General features: G+C 34.5%; 1 protein-coding gene across 3 annotated transcripts in view; it reads right to left on the bottom strand.

The window, feature by feature from the left end:
- The window catches only part of GALNT13 (polypeptide N-acetylgalactosaminyltransferase 13), a 597872-nt gene that overhangs the window by 41587 nt on the left and 537667 nt on the right, over positions 1-18618 (bottom strand). For all 3 annotated transcript variants that reach the window (XM_043488172.1, XM_043488173.1, XM_043488174.1), the window contains exons 10-11: positions 14347-14486; positions 1670-1768 (exon numbers count right to left, since the gene is read on the bottom strand). In XM_043488172.1, coding sequence (XP_043344107.1) covers positions 1670-1768; positions 14347-14486 — 239 coding nt within the window. The remainder of the gene's footprint in view (positions 1-1669; positions 1769-14346; positions 14487-18618) is intronic.

Below are 18618 nucleotides of genomic sequence, written 5' to 3'. Positions count from 1 at the left end.
TTTCCTGACAGCATTGGGAGCCAGAGCACCCCCAGGGCAGCAGGGGCAGTCATTGGCCACCGCTTGTGGGTGGTCTAGTGGCAGTGGGTCACTTGTGCCCATGACTGGAGCTCACGTAGGTGGTGTCTCGTTACCTAAGAGTGTGCACAGGGAAAGAAGCTCGTATGGCGGCCCCACCCCTCTCCTCCTGTATTTCCCAAACATTGGCACCTTGCCTCTCTGGCATCCCCAAGCTTCTTCCAAGTGCATCCTTGGTTGCCACTCTGGTGGGGTGTCTCTGCACAGCCGATTCCTGTCCTCCACCTGAGTCTGACCTCTGTATCCCAAGCTTCAGCACCCAGCCCCTGTCCATAGTGACAGACAAGCATCTCAGACTGGGGAGCACAGGGCAGTCTTACTGATCTCTCTGTGCAGTTACTGTTCATCTTGCCTCACTCAGGCTGGCTGCTGCCCTCTCCTCCTGGCTCCACAGCTTCCTCTCCATCCCAGCTGATCCTCCTACTGTAGAAGGGACTTTCCTGGGTGCAGAAGCTTTCCTCCTTCATAGCTTCCTCCCTGGGGTGCTAAATGGGCTTCCCATTTAAATTCTATTTTTCCTTTATTCTTTTGTCCTATAGAGTTATGGGAGGGGTTCTTGCCCTTTCAGAAGTCTGAGGTCTTTTGCCAGCATTCAGTAGATATTCTGTGTGAATCGTTACACTTATGGATGTATTTCTGATGTATTTGTGGGGATAGGTGAGCAGACATCTTGATCCTGAAGATTTTTCTATGGATTCTTGATGCATTCAGCTGTAGTAATCATCATCATGTTGTGCTGAACAGAATCATGTTTGCTTCCTCAGTTCACTCTAAAATGCTCATATGCTTTACCTTGACCCTTTTAGACAACTTGTCTACCAAGGAGCAGCTGTCTCTCAACTGTGCTTTGTTATAAGTTCCCAGGAACTTCAAACTAAACCTCTGAAAGTGGCTGTGGCAGCAAGACTCACAGACAAGAAGCCTTTACATTTTCCACCTTGCACTACCACCTTTCATTGCTTACAGAAAACACAAGTATCCTTATTATAGTCTGATAAGTCTCTGATAATTAATTGGACCATCACACACAAAACAGGTATCCTAAAATTTTAATCAAGTATAAATTTTGTTTAAATAATACATTTTTACCTGATCCAAAGGGCATCTTTAGATAGCCAAAGCAAAGTTGTTAACAAACATGCTTATCTATGTGCTTAAAATTTTATTAAACCACCAAAAGTCATAGAAAACATGATAGACAAGAAACATTTGAAGAAGAAATTCAGGATAAGCACCATTAGGAAACCATCATAATTGTTGAGTGATTATTTTATATGATTGAGTTAACAATAAAATGCAGTCCTCATTTTTCATACATGGTAATAGGAAGTAGGTCTGAAACATCTGGCTGCCCTCATTCACTCTAGGCTAATTAAAGATGTTGCCCTACTTATTAAATTCTTCAGTGCTTTCTTACAATACTTGGAATAATAACATAGTTATTATATGTTAAAGACATAAATTAGGTCTTGATTAGTATGCCTGTCAATTTACTAAGACATTGTTATTGGCAGTGAGCCATAATCTACCTGGATAGTTTACACAATATTCCCCCCCCCCAAATATGAAGCTGATAAAAAAGGGAGTTTACCTGATTTCCTCCCATACCATGACAGTTGAAAATACCCACTTTTTCATTTTCCTTGCGGCCCATGTTGTCTAAACATTGATTTGTTTCAACATTTCTTATCTAAAGGAAACACAAAAATGTAAGTCAGAAAATCTTTGGTATTTTCAAATTGCTTATTGATAGCAAAATAATATTTTTGTAAGGAAATTTCTCCAAGGAAAAGACAAAGCTTTAAATATTTATTTTTCTCTGTCTATTCTGATGTCTGTATAACATTCTAAACTCCCATTCAGGTAAACTTGAATAGCACTGGCATTGTCATTAGCATCCAGTCAAGAGGCACTCTGTTTATAGTGTAGTATCAGAGAAGAAGAAAACATGTACATATTACAAACTAGGAGTTCTTCCCCAAATCTTCTGAAAATTAGGACAGTCTCAAAATTCCACCCAAATAATCATAGTGTTTTTGTGAAGTCCTTAAGTCCTGCAGTGCCATATGCAAAGTAATAGAAACAAATTGGTCAAATATGCAAATTTATGTATTTTTTGTTGCTTCTTTACTAGATGCTCCATTCTGTACATTTATAAAGACTAATTACATTGATAATTTTTTAACTAAAACTTGCATCTTTTTGCATTCCTAATACCAGACAGTGGAAAGCAGTTGACCCTAAGAAAAACTATTACAAGGCTAAATGGTGATTTCACAGGAAAAATTTTTCAAAACCAAGATTAAATTGCCAACTGCAAACGTAAGATTCATGGTTTACACTCAGACACTGCATTAGTCCCATAATTAACATGTTATATACATTTGTGCCAAATGTAATTTTACAAAAGCCATTTATTGAGTTTAAAGATGCCCAAATTACTAAGTCAAATACAAGTGAATGTAAAAAAGAAGAAAACCTTTTCTAATAGATGGAATGTTTTAGTTTTTTTTCCTTTAGTCTCAACCCAAAGTAGTATGTTTTACACTTGTCCTCTCAGCTTCCAAAAAGTTCTTTTCTCTGACTCTTATTAGGGTACATATTTTACTCACTCATTACTTGGATATGTTTAGTTACCTATGCTTCAGGTGCCTGTTTCTCCCTCTTGGCAAATGAGTATGGTTAGAAACTTCTGTAGAGGCTGGATTAGGTTTTTACAGTTCAACTTTTTTGTATGGTACAGAACCCCATGGTCAGGTAATGGTTGCCTGAGTTGGGGAAAATGGTGTGATTTGCAGTAAAGCCCCAGTCAGCAATTGAAATTCACACTTGGTAAGGGGTTGGGCAGAGCTGAGCAGTGAGGTCAAGCCCTGTCCCAGCGATTAGAGGGAGGCAGGAGTGGAAGCAGAGAAACAAGGGGACTGTTGAGTCCTGCCAACTAGATATGGTTACTTGGCGTAAAAGGCCAGCAGTGGATGTGGGGAGGTCAAGTTTAGGATGTTTTTAAGATAGAGCCAGTAGGACTTACAGTTGAAGTGGAAATGACCCAGGAGAGGAAAACAAAGGCATCAAGAAGCATTACAAGATTTTGGTTTGAGCAGATCGGTAGATGATGTTTCCATTTACTGGGAGCAATATTCTGAGTTCTTACACGTTGATAACTGTATCTGTGGCCTTTATCCTTCAAAATCAATTTGCTGCATCAGAAATCCTTGACTCACAGTGTGTTTCCTTGATTTAAGGTGATTTAAGATGTTACTCTGTTCACTTCCAGCATAAATAGTTGCTTTTGAAAAGGTAACAATGAAAATATGTTTTCTTACCTTGTTCTTACAAATATATATTTGCCTGAATGCCAAAATAAGTCCAGTAGATTGCCCAGATAGGTGGTGGTCTGTTTCAATATGTAGTTCCAAATTTATTTTCAAGGAGTAAATATTGAATAATATTGAATGATAGATAATTATTAGTGTTCATTTTTTATTACTTTGATTTTGCTATCAGGAAATTCTGTATTTTGTATCTTTTATATATCTCACATATATGTCATTTTCTATTCGATAGAAAAGAAAGACAAAACTATCTTTAAAAAATTTCCTCCTTCCCTCATTTTAAAACTCTTATGGCATTTTCTTCTGGGATTGTTGACTCCTCTGTTCTTTCAAGTTTATCCATTTCTGAAATGATTCATTCCTTAATTTCTAATTCTTTCCTCCATTTCAGGCCCTCATTTCAGAGGTTTTTTAAAAATTCATGTTGTTATTTTACTTATTTTATCATAATAAAATATCTCTTGTTTTGAAATATTAGTTGACAGTTTTCCTGTCTTATGAGTTTAAGGTTTTGATTTGGTTTCATTTTTCATAGAGATATCATTTTACTGTTTATTATCTTTATTCTTATGGTAGTGATCCTTTTCCTTTCTTTTCAGAAAAAAAAAATTCTCCTGATTTGTTAAGAGGGAGAATTTGATCAGGAAATCATTTTTCTCTCTCCCTCCCTCTTCCTTTCATTTTTTCTTTTCTTTGCTTCCTGATGGGAGTAATGACTTGTCTTCTTTAAACTAGTCTGATACCCAGACTATTCTTGTTTAACTGGAGTAGGGTACAAAGTGTCCGTCGGGTTCTGTAAAATCTTCCCAGGTGATTCTAACATGCAAAGTTTGGCCACCACCATTCTGGAGGAAGGTATGACATGTCTTGATATTTAATGGTGACAGTATGGTTACTTTTCCTTTTTTGAGTAACTTATTTTTCAGTGGTTTCCACCTGGGCTGCCCCACAGACTCACCTGGAAGGCTTTTAGAATATACTTCTACTTTGCTTCTGCTTCATAGATTCTGATTCAAATGGTCTGGAATAGGACCAGGTCTGAAGTAGGACCAGAATACAGTTAAAAGATCCCCCAGATAATTAAAATGTATAATCAGGACTGAAACTCCTTGTATCAGGAGAGCACAATGGAACTTCCTACCTGGAAGCCTGATTATTCTGTGAATCATTTTGAGAACTCTGGATGCTGGTGGAAAGTAAAGGATATTTTCATAGCAAAGCTGATTTTGCCACTACCAAGTAAAATGTTTAAGAATAAATATTTCCAGCTGTACCTGACAGGACATGTTTATACTGGAGAGCATTTCTAACTTCACAAGGATAGATCTGTTCCTGTAATTTTTTTGAGAGTTGGAAAAAAATCCTGCTTTTTTTGAGAATTCCTGGTTCTGCTTAGCTCTCCACTTTTTTTTTTTTTCTCTTTTCCAATTTTTTATTAGTGTAGAGTTGATTTACAATGTTGCGGTTCAGGTATACAGCAAAATAATTCAGAATTTTTCAGATTCTTTTCCTATATACGGTATTACAGAGCATTGACTGTGTAGGTCCTTGTTGATTATCTATTTTATATATAGCAGTGTATATGTTTGAGCAAACTCATAATTTATGCCCCCCACTTTTCCACTTCGGTAACCATAAGTTTGTTTTCAAAGCCTGAGATACTGTTTCTGTTTTGTAAGTAAGTTTATTTATATAACTTAGATTCCACATGTAAGTGATATCATATAATATTTATCTTTGTCTGACAGTATGAAAATCTTTTTCTGTTTATGGATGAGTAATATTCCACTGGGTGTGTGTGTGTGTGTATAAATATATCACATGTTTTTATTCTGTGGGAGAACCTCTGCGATATAATTATTTTCCAGTTTGTGTTGTCACCCATCAAGTCAGTATGGGATTTGATTGTTTCGTGAATGCATTCCTCCTGCTGCCTCGTTGTGGCTTTGTCTTTGGATGTAGAATCTGTTTTGGTACATCCCAGTCTTTTTGTCAATGATTGTTTAGCACTTAGTTGTGATTTTGGTGTATTTGTGAGAGGAGGTCAGTTCAAGTCCTTTTCCTCTGCCATTTTGTCTCCACCTCGCCCCTTGACCCGATCCCTCCTATTTCTCCTGTTTCTATCAGGACTTTGTTTCCTTTGTTGTTGTTGTATCTGCCTACTTAAGTTGGGCTTCATTCCTTGAATTTTCTCCTGAGAAAGACCTTCAGCTATTGAGCTATGAAAGTTCACAGGTTGTAGAATTCTTTGACCCTTCAGACATTTAAAGAGGAGACTTTTCACTGACTTGCAAACTGGATTTTATGAAAACACTTTTCCCAGTTTCAACTACTGTTGTTAAGTTAGCATTGAAACAATTTCTCATGAGTATCTGTTGGTAACTGAGGTGTTATTGTGGTCTCATTTCCATCAGACACCCCATTTCTTCCCTTTTTTCCTACTGTAATGATTGTATTATCATATGGTCATGAAGTTTACAAGTCATATTTTAGGATTGGTGAGAATACCTTGTCGTCTAATTTTACTGTTAAATTTGTCCATCAGTTTTTGTTTTTGCTAACCTGGATGCTCTCTCTGCTTCAGTCGAGGAATTCAAAAAGATTGAAACTATGTCACTGCTGCTGCTGTTTTTTCAGAATTACAGAATAGATTCATTTGGGGGAGTGCATGGAAAGGAGTTTGTTCTATTCATGACATGTTCTAACCTTCCTAAAAAATGGTTTGACAGTTTCTAGACATGTAATATTAATTGTCCCTTAGAATGTAGCAGGTACTAAGAGGTTATAGTATAGGAACTCAAGTAAAATCTGGTGATGCTAACTGGACATGAGTTCTGGGAGACTGGAAACAGATAGGAGTCAGTGGCTTTGGTAAGCTGTCAGAATGAGACAGGGAAGACAACCACCACAATAAAATTGAATAATTGAAGTTGTATGTGCCATGAACTGTTCCAAGGACTTATGTGTAATAACTAATTTAAAACCAACCTATTACCCTAATTTTATATATGAAAACATAGAGGCTAAGTAGTCTGCTCAAATAAGTAATTGGAAGTTACAGTGAGGTTGGAAATTGCCTAGTCCTGACATCTAGACAGGTAGGCAGTATTTTGCAGAAAGGAGGTAAAAAGAGCAAGGGAGGATTAAGTTCTAGTTGAATAAAGGTGAAGGTAAATGACAGGTCATCCAGACAGTGGCAAAGACACGTGGACCATGGAAGTGGCCTAGGATCAGATCTGAGAACCAGGTCAAAAAGTCTAGAAGTAAAGTGGTTTCCATGCTGAGTGCCAGAATGTTGGGTCCAGGTCATGAAAATTATTTCTGGCTATTGTTAAGATGACACTGGATACAAATATGATAGAGGATGAAGCGTCAGGAAACAGGGTTCTCAATATCCACTTTCAAAAATTGAGAAGAACATACCATCTGGATCGAGACAATGTCTGAGAGGTTTTTGCAGTAGTCCTATGTTATCTACATTTTTTTTTCTTAAGATATGAACACCTAGAAGGCAGCATGGTGTGCATCAGGGTATTCTCATGTAAATGAGTCTAACATTGGAAATCTGTAATATTTTCCTCAAACATAAAAACGGTTACTAATGTCTTCTGACAGTCCTCAATGATCTAATTTTAATGTATAATAGAAGATACTGGCATACAGGAAAAAATACATGTATATATTTCCAAAGAATGCTGTTTAAACAGAAAAATGAAATATCAGGAAATATCCTGAGCTTGTCACCGGTATTACAACACCAATTGCTTGATCATGCCATTCATTAATCGTAAGAAAAATCTAGGCAGACAAACATGTAGGAACTTCATCCACAGAAACTCCTTACAGAATCCAACCTGAATCAACATAAGTAGACCATATGGGTATATCTGCATTCTGGGAAAGTCTTGTGACTTATCCCTTATGTTATTTTATAGCTTTGAGTATGTGGTATAGGACCAATATAGTTTTACCTTTGTTGTCTACTTTGACATTTCTTTGTTTACACAGCATCTTTTATTGCCTGAGAACAGTCTTTAATGACATAAACTTGAGAGTATTTTTCCCACTTGTGTCTTGATATTAGAAATCAAGTCTTTTTCTAAAAGTTTCTACTCATCGGCAGGATCATGGGTAATGTTACCACTTACATGGTTTATTCACTAGCTTTTGCTCCCTCTGCTGGATTGTAACAGCAAGCAACAGTGGGAACTCCAATTCGAAAAGAGGCATAAACTCTCATCCCCACCACCTTTGAATTTCAAAACTAATATGTAAAATTCATTCTAAAATTAGACTAAACTTAGCTTTTTTTTTGGCTGTAATTACTCCAACACATGCTTATCCTTCAACTGTATATTATGTTACTAATTATCATTATTTTAAATATGTCAACCTCATTTGGTTTCTCTTTACTTTGTAAAGAAGGAAATACATTTGCAGTGAATTCAAGTTTAATGTTAATATTTCCATATTATAATTGCTGTAGTGAATATGCATTTCTCTGTACCAAATTGTGAATAAATCAGAAGGATGATTTTATATAGATTTACAAAATCTATATAATTAACAAATCCAAGCTGACTTCTCTTATGTAAACCTGGGTTTCCAATGACCTGACTGTGAGATTTAAAAACACTGAGTATGTGATATCTTAACCTCCTTCAACAAAACAGTAAATACAGAATACTGGACAATTTCACATATTTTGGTGGATAACAAAATCAATCCTAGGAGAATTCATAAATGCTCTAACTGGAATATAGTTTGTTGTAGTTGTTTATGCCGATACATATTTAAGTGATAAAATCAGAATTGGTTCTAATGTATTTATCAGTATATCAGTATTGTAAAGCCAAAAAGAAAAAGACTTTCCAGTAGTAAACTCACTTATTTCGTCCATGGGTGAGTTACCCAGCTCAACATTCTTTAGGTTTAACATGTGATGGAGAGTAATATATTTTGGCTGTGTACTAGTTACACTGGGATAAAAATCAGTTACTGGGTCCCAAAGAGTTTTGCGAATATGATCATAGGCAGAGAGAATGCCCCATTTGTGCATGTTTTAAAATATGAGGCTTTTTTTTTTTTTTTACTGGTTATTAAAAGATCAAGAAGATGGTGAATTTATAAATAGATCTGATTACCAACAGATATGTAACCTCTCAGGGTTTTAGCCTCTGGATTTGGCAGTAACTGATTTTATCCTTAATCCCTGCAGCCTAGCAGCTTCAACAGATGTCTATTTTTAGTTACTGAAATTTGTTCTTTAACAGTGTTTAAGGAATACAGTGTCAATGTGTGCAAGGATCTTAACTAGATGATAAGGTTAAAGAATACAAGAGAAAAAGGAAGTGCTAAGGGGTCATGTAGGCAGTAAAAAATTCAGACACTACTGTCAAAATGTCTTCCAAGCAGCATGCAAATGCAGATATTAAACCCTAAGAGTTAAGTCAATTGGCTCCAGGGTTCCTCTTCTCTTCCGTCTTGCCTTCTGTATTCTTGTGTCCCACATAGCTCACAAAACATTTTTTTCCCAAGATGCTGGCCTGTCCAAGGCCAAAAATTTAGGGTAAAGCATTACTACTTTAGAAAGCCAATTTTCAATCTTATAGTTGAATTAGCTTCTATATTTACAAGATCAGGAGCTGACATGCTAAATATACATAAGCTAGTGTTAGTCAAGAGAGAATTTAATGCTGCAAGAAGCTCTTCTTCCTTATTCCATTATGATCTGCTTACTAAGTCTAAAAGGCATATGCTTCATTAAGCTACTTAAAGGTTTTAGTTCAAAGCAATTCAGCTTTTAACTTCCCATTGGAAATTGCATGTAATTCATGGGCTGGGTGAAGTAATATTTCAATTACCAGCATAAAATTCAAATATAAGAAATCACAACAGTTGTCTGATATCAATACTGATGATTATTTTGGTGACAATATACAGTGATAGAAACTGAATATCATGTTTACCTCTATCTTCTAATATAACTAGGAAAGTTATAAAGAGAAATTGACATGAAGGTATTTATATGCACCAGTGCACTGCAATATTAAATATGTGGGCTTTGAAAAACATTGAAACTTAAAGAACTTGTAAATTGTTATATCCTAACAATTTCATTTGAAATTGAGTACATATGAATTACTTCAAAGAAATAACTTTGTGCCCTAGATAAGTAGCTTTGGACACCTGGTTCCACTTTGAGACTCTCTGAGAGACAGTGCCTTCATATATAATGACAGATAGTAAGAAAGAAAAAGATTAAATGACTGTCGTACATTATAGTCCATTAATAGTTTATCTCAAATTCACTATCAAAGTGTCTATGACTATGTCTGTGACTACTATACATGTCTATGCAAAATTGAATTGGAAAACAGTGGTTGGTGAATTTGTCCTTGTTTTCAAGGAAACTCTTGCAGGACTGCATCTCTTGAAGGGTAGTTTTAAAATGGAAAACTGTAGTACATTACTATACCAGAAAGTTCAAAATCAGATATATCTCATAGATTTTTTAATTTATTGAGTTTTTAAAATACCTCATAGGACAGTTTTAATTCAACTGAATTTCTTACCTGTTTGATTATCTCTTGCTTTTTCCCTCACTCCCATTTCAGTAGAATGGCTCAAGAGTAAAGTTCTTTCCTTATTGACTTTACATCCTTGGCATATAACACAGGTTACAGCTATTAAATAAAGCTCTTATTTAATAAAAGTATTTTGAATGAATAACATTTAGTGATATCCATTTTCTCCTTCTAGTTAGAAGGAAAAGTGGACATTATTGTTAGACTAAAATATATTTGAATCCTGACTTCAGTATTTAGCTAGTTCTATGACCATTAGGTCAATCATGTGAATTTTCTGCATATAGGTTTCCATATTTAATTGGGGATAATAACAAAACCTGCCAAGAAATTGTGATTTTTTTAAAAAAAAATTCAATTTTTAAGCATCTAGCATAATGTTTGACATAGTAAGAAAACAGTAGTAGCTATTATAATTAAAATAACTGTAACTACTGGTGTTATAGATGCTCTGTATCCTCAATCATCACTGTAACCTGTAGGATTACCTTCCTTCTACTGCTAGGTACCACAGACAGACCTAGCGCTACTTGAGTCCTAAACTGGGAGGTCAGGATTTAAACCCTCCTCTGCTTGATTCCAAAGTCTGGGATTCTTTCAGTACACCATGCTCCCTCTCCTGGATATGTTTCAAAAACCCTAAAGGTATATTTCTATCTTCAAAAGTTTTTCAAATTACTTCTAGAAATTAAAATATAGCCACCTGACCCATTAAAGAAGGCAGCTACTTTAAAATCAGTAGATGTTGTATAAAGGAATTTTCTCACACTTCATTTTTTCAGAAAGTTAATTAGATTTCTCAATGTGTAGTGCAGGAGAGTATGAAACTGAATTTTTCAAATGGAAGTGACATCTAGGTTCTGTTTCAGAACCTGTTTCAGTCCTGAGTCTTTCTCAGGAGTCACCTTGATGGCCTTAGACAATTTCCAAAAACTCCTGTTAACTCATATCTGTCTTGTTAACAGGTCTTGGTCATATGTTCTTTTAGAAAAAGTGATCAGCATTTACTCACTACCTGGGTCCACTGACTGCCATGGGAAGAATACCCTGCTACAAGAATAGAAAAACGCCCTCTTCTAAAGGTACAGATTCACAATTGGCCCAACAAACTTTTCCATAAAAGAAATGCGTGTAAGATACTTTATTGGAGATCTTTAGTAGAACTAGATTATAATAACTAGCATGCACATAGAGCTGTAGTTTAAAAAATGCTGTTCTATGTATTAAATATAAATAAATCCTGTGACATTAGAGCTAACATGGGAATACTGCATATTTAAAAACAATAGCAATGACACTCCCATCCCAATGAAAACAAATAATTTTTAAAAAAAGCCAGAGGCATAGGACTAAAGTTACACCTAGAAAGTGGTAACATTCAGTGTTATTACACATGAACCTTTGCACTACAGAATTCAGATTAATGTTAAATAGATATAAACTGAAAAATTCCATAGAGAGATATTTACCTGGCTGATGAGTGATTGGAGATTTGACAGTGTATGGATAATGCACAAAGAAACAGTCTTTAAAAACAATGCAGCTGGAGATGAATTGTATGCTTTTATTTTCTAGTGATGTTTATAGGAATGTTTATAGAGTGGATAAATTCATAGTATCTTAGCAAATGAACCAAAAAATATTAGACTGAATTTTCAGATATTCCACTGTTATGACCTATAAAAGTGGCAGATTCAAATAATATTTTCCAAATGCATTATTATTGCTGTTAAAATGTTTTAAAAATAACAAGTACTAAATTAGTTTTCTCAAATGTAATTCCTATTAAGTGGGAAATTACTAATATGAAGCATATAATTCATAAAGGGATAACTTATTTTGAGCAATTAATATGTATTATGACCATATGCTTGTACAGTTACAATGAAGCCAACTTTTTAATCTCTAAAGATATTTTATAACTATGGTACCCAAAGCAATCTATAGATTCAAGCAATTGCTATGAAATTACCAATGGTAATTTTTAACAGAGCAAATAATTTTATAATTTGTATAGAAACACAAAAGACCCTGAAGAGCTGAAGCAATCTTGAGAAAGCAAAAATGAAGCTGGATGAATCAAACTGCCTGATTTCAGACTAGAGTACAAAGCTATAGTCATTGAGGCAGTATGGTATTGGTACAAAAACAGAAATATAGACCAATGGAACAAGATAGAAATCCCTGAGACAAAAAAAAAAAAAAGAAATCCCTGAGACAAACCCACACACCTGTGGTCCCCTAATCGACAACAAAGGAGGCAGGAATATACAATGGATAAAACTGAATGAGTGGTGCTGGGAAAACTGGACAGCTAAGTGTTTAAAAAAAAAAGAACACTCCCTATCAAGATACACAAAAATAAACTCCACTTTCTAGAGTAATGAAAATTAAAACAACCAAATGGGGTCTAATTAAACTTAAAAGCTTTTGCACAGCAAAGGAAACCATAAACAAAATGAAAAGACAACCCAGAGAATGGGAGAAAATGTTTACAAATGAAGTGACTGAAAAGGAGTTAATCTCTAAAATACACAGTTTATGCAGCTCAATATCCAAAAACCAAACAACACAATCAGAAAATGGGCAGAAGATGTAAATGTACATTTCTCTAAAGAAGACACACAAATGGCCAAAAAGCACATGAAAAGATGCTCAACATGACCAATTATTGGAGAAATGCAAATCAAATGTATAATGAGACACATCTTACACTGGTCAGAATGGTCATCCTAAGAAAAATCTACAAACAATAAATGCTGGAGAAAAGGGAACCCTCCTACACTGTTGGTGGGAATATAAATTAGTGCAGCCACTATGGACAACAGTATGGAGATTCCCTAAGAAAAACTACAGCTAGAGCTTCCATATTATCCAGCAACCCCACTCCTGGGCATATATCTAGAGAAAACTCTTGATTTAAAAAGATGCATGCACCCCAGTGTTCAATGAAGCAATACTTAGAGTAGCCAGGACATGGAAGCAACTTAAATGTTCATCAACAGAATAATGGATAAAGAAGATGTGGTACATATGTATGATGAAATATGACTCAGCCATAAAAAGAATGAAATAATTCCATCTGCAGCAACATGGATGGGCCTAGAAATTGTACTGAGTGAGGTAAGAATAAAAAATAAATAGTGCTTTGATGTGGAATCTGAAAAAGTACACATGAACTTATTTACCAAACAAATATATTTGATATACAAACAAACTTATGGTTACCAGAGTGGTGGGAAGGGGAGCATAAATTGGCATATTGGGATTGATATATACACAATATAAAATAGATAACTAATAAGGACCTACTGTATATAGCACAGGGAACTCTACTCAATGCTCTGTAGTAGCCTATTATGGGAAAAGAATCTAAGGAATAGAGATATGTATATATATAAATGAATCACTTTGTAGTACATCTGACACTAACAACATTTTAAATTTTTATTGGAGTATAGCTGATTTATAAAGTCACAGAGGAAGAGAAAATAAAAACAAAAATGCATTGTTTTCTTCTGAATATAATAAAGTTAGGGCAGGTTTGTCCTCTGAATTGTACATGATTATTAGAAAAAGTAGATTTCCGGATGAGTGAGAGTGAAAACTTTCTAAGTGACAATATTTATTAAAAAATAAAGATAATATTTTGAAAAAGTATGAAACAGATCAGGGGTTCTCCATGTGTCCACAAAGTCATTATGATTTTGATAAAAGAGTATCATGATAATATCTTTCACCCTCACTTCTCATGAATGTATAGGGACTCTTCACTTGGTTACATGGTGTGCTATATTATAATAGACTGAATATCAAAGCAGATACAAGAATCCAGCTAACTCTTTTTGGCTAGTTTTTTATGCAATTTATAAAAAATGTAGATTAAGCTAATCTTCTTACTATTTTATTTTGCTTTATAAAGTTTACTTTTCAAAAAATGTTACTATATTAGTGTGTAAGGGATTATTACATATTATCTTTACTAAATAAAGTTTCCAGTTTGTTTTCCCACAGTAAGTATTAACACTTATAGCCTACATAAAGAAAAATTCAAAATTTGCTGTAAACCTCAAAGACTCTAAATTCCATATGATTAAAAAGTTTTAGAGCTATTTATAAAGAAATAAAAAAATACTATTTATTCTACCTTAAACTGTGTTTTTATTTTTTATAAATCCCAGTGATATAGACCTTTATGGTCCTTGTAATTTTATGAGAAGTCTTTTAAAATAGATCTGTTTAAAAACCTTTAAAACATTGTATTCATAACATAAAAAATATTGAGCTCCTTAGAAATTGCTCCTTTTCCAAAATATATTTATAACTTAACCAAAATAAATAATTCATACCTCTCCAAGTGAGTAATAACGTCTTGGGATCTGGGAGTCCGGATAGATGTTTTCAAGGTACCAAGAAAAGGGCTTACACTTCAGATTTTCTCTTAGTGTTTTTCTGACTGACACATCTCCGTAATCCACTTTGACAACACCTGGAATTTTTCAGAGAAACATTGAAATCTGTTTATGCTATTTTCATTTTAGCACTGTTTCACTCTATTTGCTTTGCTATCAGTTTTTTCTCTATAATTAAAATTTCATCAAATTGAATTGCATGTGCAGCTGCTACTACACTGATTTCTTGCTAACATCCAATTAGTACATTAAATGGATATAAAAAGTTTTTCCATTGGTTATGACTTAAAATGCAAATATTTATCACCAAGTACTTGTACTTCTTAAATTGAATAATTAATCAAGTAAGTATAAGTTAGTATTAATTTAGCATCTCATATTTGAAAGCTTAATTGAGCTGTGTGATGATGTGGCTTCTTTTTAATGAAAGTTTCAGTGGCTTCACTATTTTTATTCCTCATATTTTTCCTTTAGTGTCATTAATTCACTACTTGTGCATTTCGTGAGAATATACATAAATATGACCCTCACAATGGATGACACATTTGTGTTCTGTTTTCCTTCTTGAATTTTTATTTTATCTAGGTTTAGGACCTAACTTTTCTTTACTAATTTTTCCCTGTTTTATAAGTTAGTGTAAACCACTTCAAATCCTTAAGTTAGTAAATAAATAAGCATAAAGAAACCACAAGCAAATGAAATATACTCACATGTGTATTATTAAAATTGCTTAACTGTACTTCATTTAATAGCAGGATATATGAATTTAAAATGAATTTTCCATTGAGAATCTTAATAGAATGATTTTTAGTTGAGAAATAAAAATAACACCACTAATTTTATATAAAAGATAGTGACATGAATTGCTCATTACTAATATTGAAGTGGCTAAAGAACTGTTATAAGATGACAATTAATTCTTAGATTTTGAAAAGATCTCTAAGAGCAGTAAGCAACCACACTTTGGCACAGGAAAAAAATGGCCCAGTGTTTATATGCTATCCCAACCAAGCAGCAAAGTCTATTAGTCATGTGTAATAAAACAACAATTGTTTAGACAGTCTAAATGTCTGTAACTAATACCATTATTTAGGTTACTATTTTCAAATGAGGCCGCACTCTTGAGGCCCACCTGCCAGTCCTTCCCACTCCTCACCACCCATTTGGTTTTTTTCAGAATTTTGTGTTTTCCCAAAATGCATAAGCAGTCAAACCTTTTCCTTCTACAACAAAATACTGATTTTTCTAGCTAGTATTTGGATGAAAATAAAAAGATACTTGGGCTTTGTAGACAGATACTTCCTTTCAAAATAATTGTATCCAGAACCTACAATCTGGATGTAGCCTTCAAAAGTTCAATAACATTTACAAAATAGATTACTAAAAGAATTTGTTTAGTGGTACACAAATAGGTGGCTTTGAAAAAGGATTTAATTCAGCAGTTTTGCATCTTAAATTTGACATTCCAAAAAGGTCCTCTTGATTTTCCACATGGACCCATCTTCAAGATTCTCTATTTCAGTAACTAGCACAAGTGTCCACCCATTTTCTCAAGACAAAAACATAGGAGTATTTCTTTTATCTCACACACACATTCAATTCATTAACAATCCACAATATGGATCTTTCTACATACAGAGGGGTTACATCCTGAGAAATCCATCATAAGTTAAAAAAATGCATTCAATAGACCTAACCTACCAAACGTTGCATCTGAGCCAAGCCTACATCAGATGTGCTCAGAACGCTTGCATTAGCCTACACTTGGGAAAAATCATCTAATGTTAATCCAATTAAAAAAAAATTATTGAATATCTCACATACTTTATTGAATATTATACTGAAAGTGAAAAACAGGGTGACCGAATGGATAGAGAATGGTTTTAAGTGTATCGGTTGTTTTCACCCTCCTGATCACATGGCTGACTGAGTGCTGGGGCAGCCCAGCTTCTCGAGAGAGTATTACGCTGTATGTTGCTAGCCTGGAAAAATACCACATTCTAAAGTTTCACGAGTACAGTTTTTACTGAATACACATTGCTTTCACACCACAATAAAGTTGAAAACTTTAGTCAAATCATCATGAGTCAAGGACTGTCCATAGATTCTGAGCTCCTCTATCATCCCCTTTACCATGCTGGTCTGTCTCTCTCTCATCTCTTGCCTAAGACTAAGCATGCCTAAGCATGCCATCACCTCCTAACTAGTCTCCCTGACATCTTACATTTCTCCATTTATCCTTTATTTACTATTGCCTGCTCCCTAGACAGTATATTTGAAATATAAAATCATGTGTTCCCTTGCTCCAAAGCTTCCAACAATTTTCCATTGTGATAGAAATAATTGACAATGATCTTAATCATTGCCTGAGTTTCTTTATGAAATGACCCTTGGTTATCTCTCTGACTTAATCACCTGTATTCGCTTCATTGTAGCAAAACTGGCTTTCCTACTCTTTCTTGCTTTCTTTCTCTTTCTCCAAATCTCTAATCAAAATTTACTTCCTCATGCTCACCCTGACTTTCCTCTCTAAACTGATTACTCTTCCCATCATCTTGGTAATGCTCTATCCCTCCATTCTTCTTTATTCTCCAGTATACTTGTTAGTACTTGATATCCTATCACAGGTTAATTCTCTTTGCCTCCCCAGTAAGAACTTTGGACAAATAGCTTAATCTCTTGATTCCTAAGGTATCTTGTGTGTGGTATATGATAATTACTGAATACATATTACATTTTGTAATGGATACCTACTGCTTTTGACTGCCTGGCATCCATTTTGCATGTTGGTAAGAGCATTCAAGTTTTCTTTGGGCAATTGTCACATCCTCGCTTCAACTTTGTGTGACTTGCTGACCTCATCCCCCTTCCTGTCTTTCCAGCTCCAACTAGCATCACAGAATAAAGGCATACCACTAGTGAATCTTGTTAAAAATTCACATTCTGATTCAGGTGGTCTATACTGAGGCCTGAGAGTCTACTTACTTAACAAGCTCCCAGGGGATGCTGCTGTTCCTTAGGCCAAACTCTGAGTAACCCCCAAGACAATCAAAGCAGCCCATTCGTCATTGTTACTTACAACCTACCATAATGATTGGCTTAGGACTGGGCATGTGATAAAAGTATAAATAAATAAAATTATACTCTGACAACTTTCTAGGACTATTAGAAAGTAGAATTTCCCTTTTCTTTGGAATTGCTAGCTGTAAAGATGACTAAAGCCTGGAGCTTCTCAGGCTAACATATAGAGAATGCCTTCTAAGGGAGTGAAGCAAATACAGGAATAAGATAAACAAATGGAAAGAGAAACAGGCAAAGATAGCATAAGCCAAGCCAACATTTAAATCAGCAGATATTTATCATATTCCAGCCTTTATACAGAGCATGTTTTCAGACATAAGTAAACAGTAATACATTAGAAGGTGATACATGCTATGACAAAAATAGGGTGAGGGAAGAAGTTTGCAATAGAAGGAATCTTAAAGCATTAGGATTTTTTTTTCAAAGGCAGCTTACAGGAGTTACAAGTTTTTTAGGTAAATCTTTCAGTGGAACTTGAACAAGTGCTAGAGAAGCTCTGACATTTAGAGTTTCATGATGAATTACAATAAAAAAGTACTTTAACTCTACATTTGCAGGTTTGATTAATAGGTAAATGATAACATTTATGGGCACTTTATTTAATAACCTGTTATTTATTCATGTTAAAGTCTATGTTATTGTAGTATTAATCTAGATAATCTAGATATGTAGAAGAATTGTGTTTTAATTCTTCAAATAGAAGATCATCATAATCTCAAGTAAGTTCCTCCCAAGCAGATACCTAATAAGCCTAACAGTTTTGATTACCTATAGTCAAGGTACCTGATGAGAGAATACCTGCTTTTAGACTAAAGCTCTTGAGTTTTGTGCATAAAAATACATATTGTAGCATAGCTTAAAGTGGTAAAAAGAGGAAATAATTTCCTTCAATGTGGGAATTTTTAAGTAAATCAGTGGTATACCTAATTGACAAAATATGATTGCTGTATTGAAATGTCTATAAAATATGGGAAATGGAAATAAAATACAAATAATTTTTTATACTATCATTGTAACTGAGTAAATCTGTGGAACAAAAATAACCGAAAAATAAAAGCAGCGCATTCTCTTTGCTACTAAAAGAAGAGAAAGAAAAAAAAAACTTAAAAAATCTATTTTATCCTTATC

The sequence above is a fragment of the Cervus canadensis genome, chromosome 15 (genome assembly GCF_019320065.1).
Source record: "Cervus canadensis isolate Bull #8, Minnesota chromosome 15, ASM1932006v1, whole genome shotgun sequence".
In the NCBI taxonomy this organism is placed as follows: Eukaryota; Metazoa; Chordata; class Mammalia; order Artiodactyla; family Cervidae; genus Cervus; species Cervus canadensis.
The sequence above is the reverse complement of the archived record's forward strand: the minus strand, read 5'-3'. Positions and strand labels throughout refer to the sequence as shown.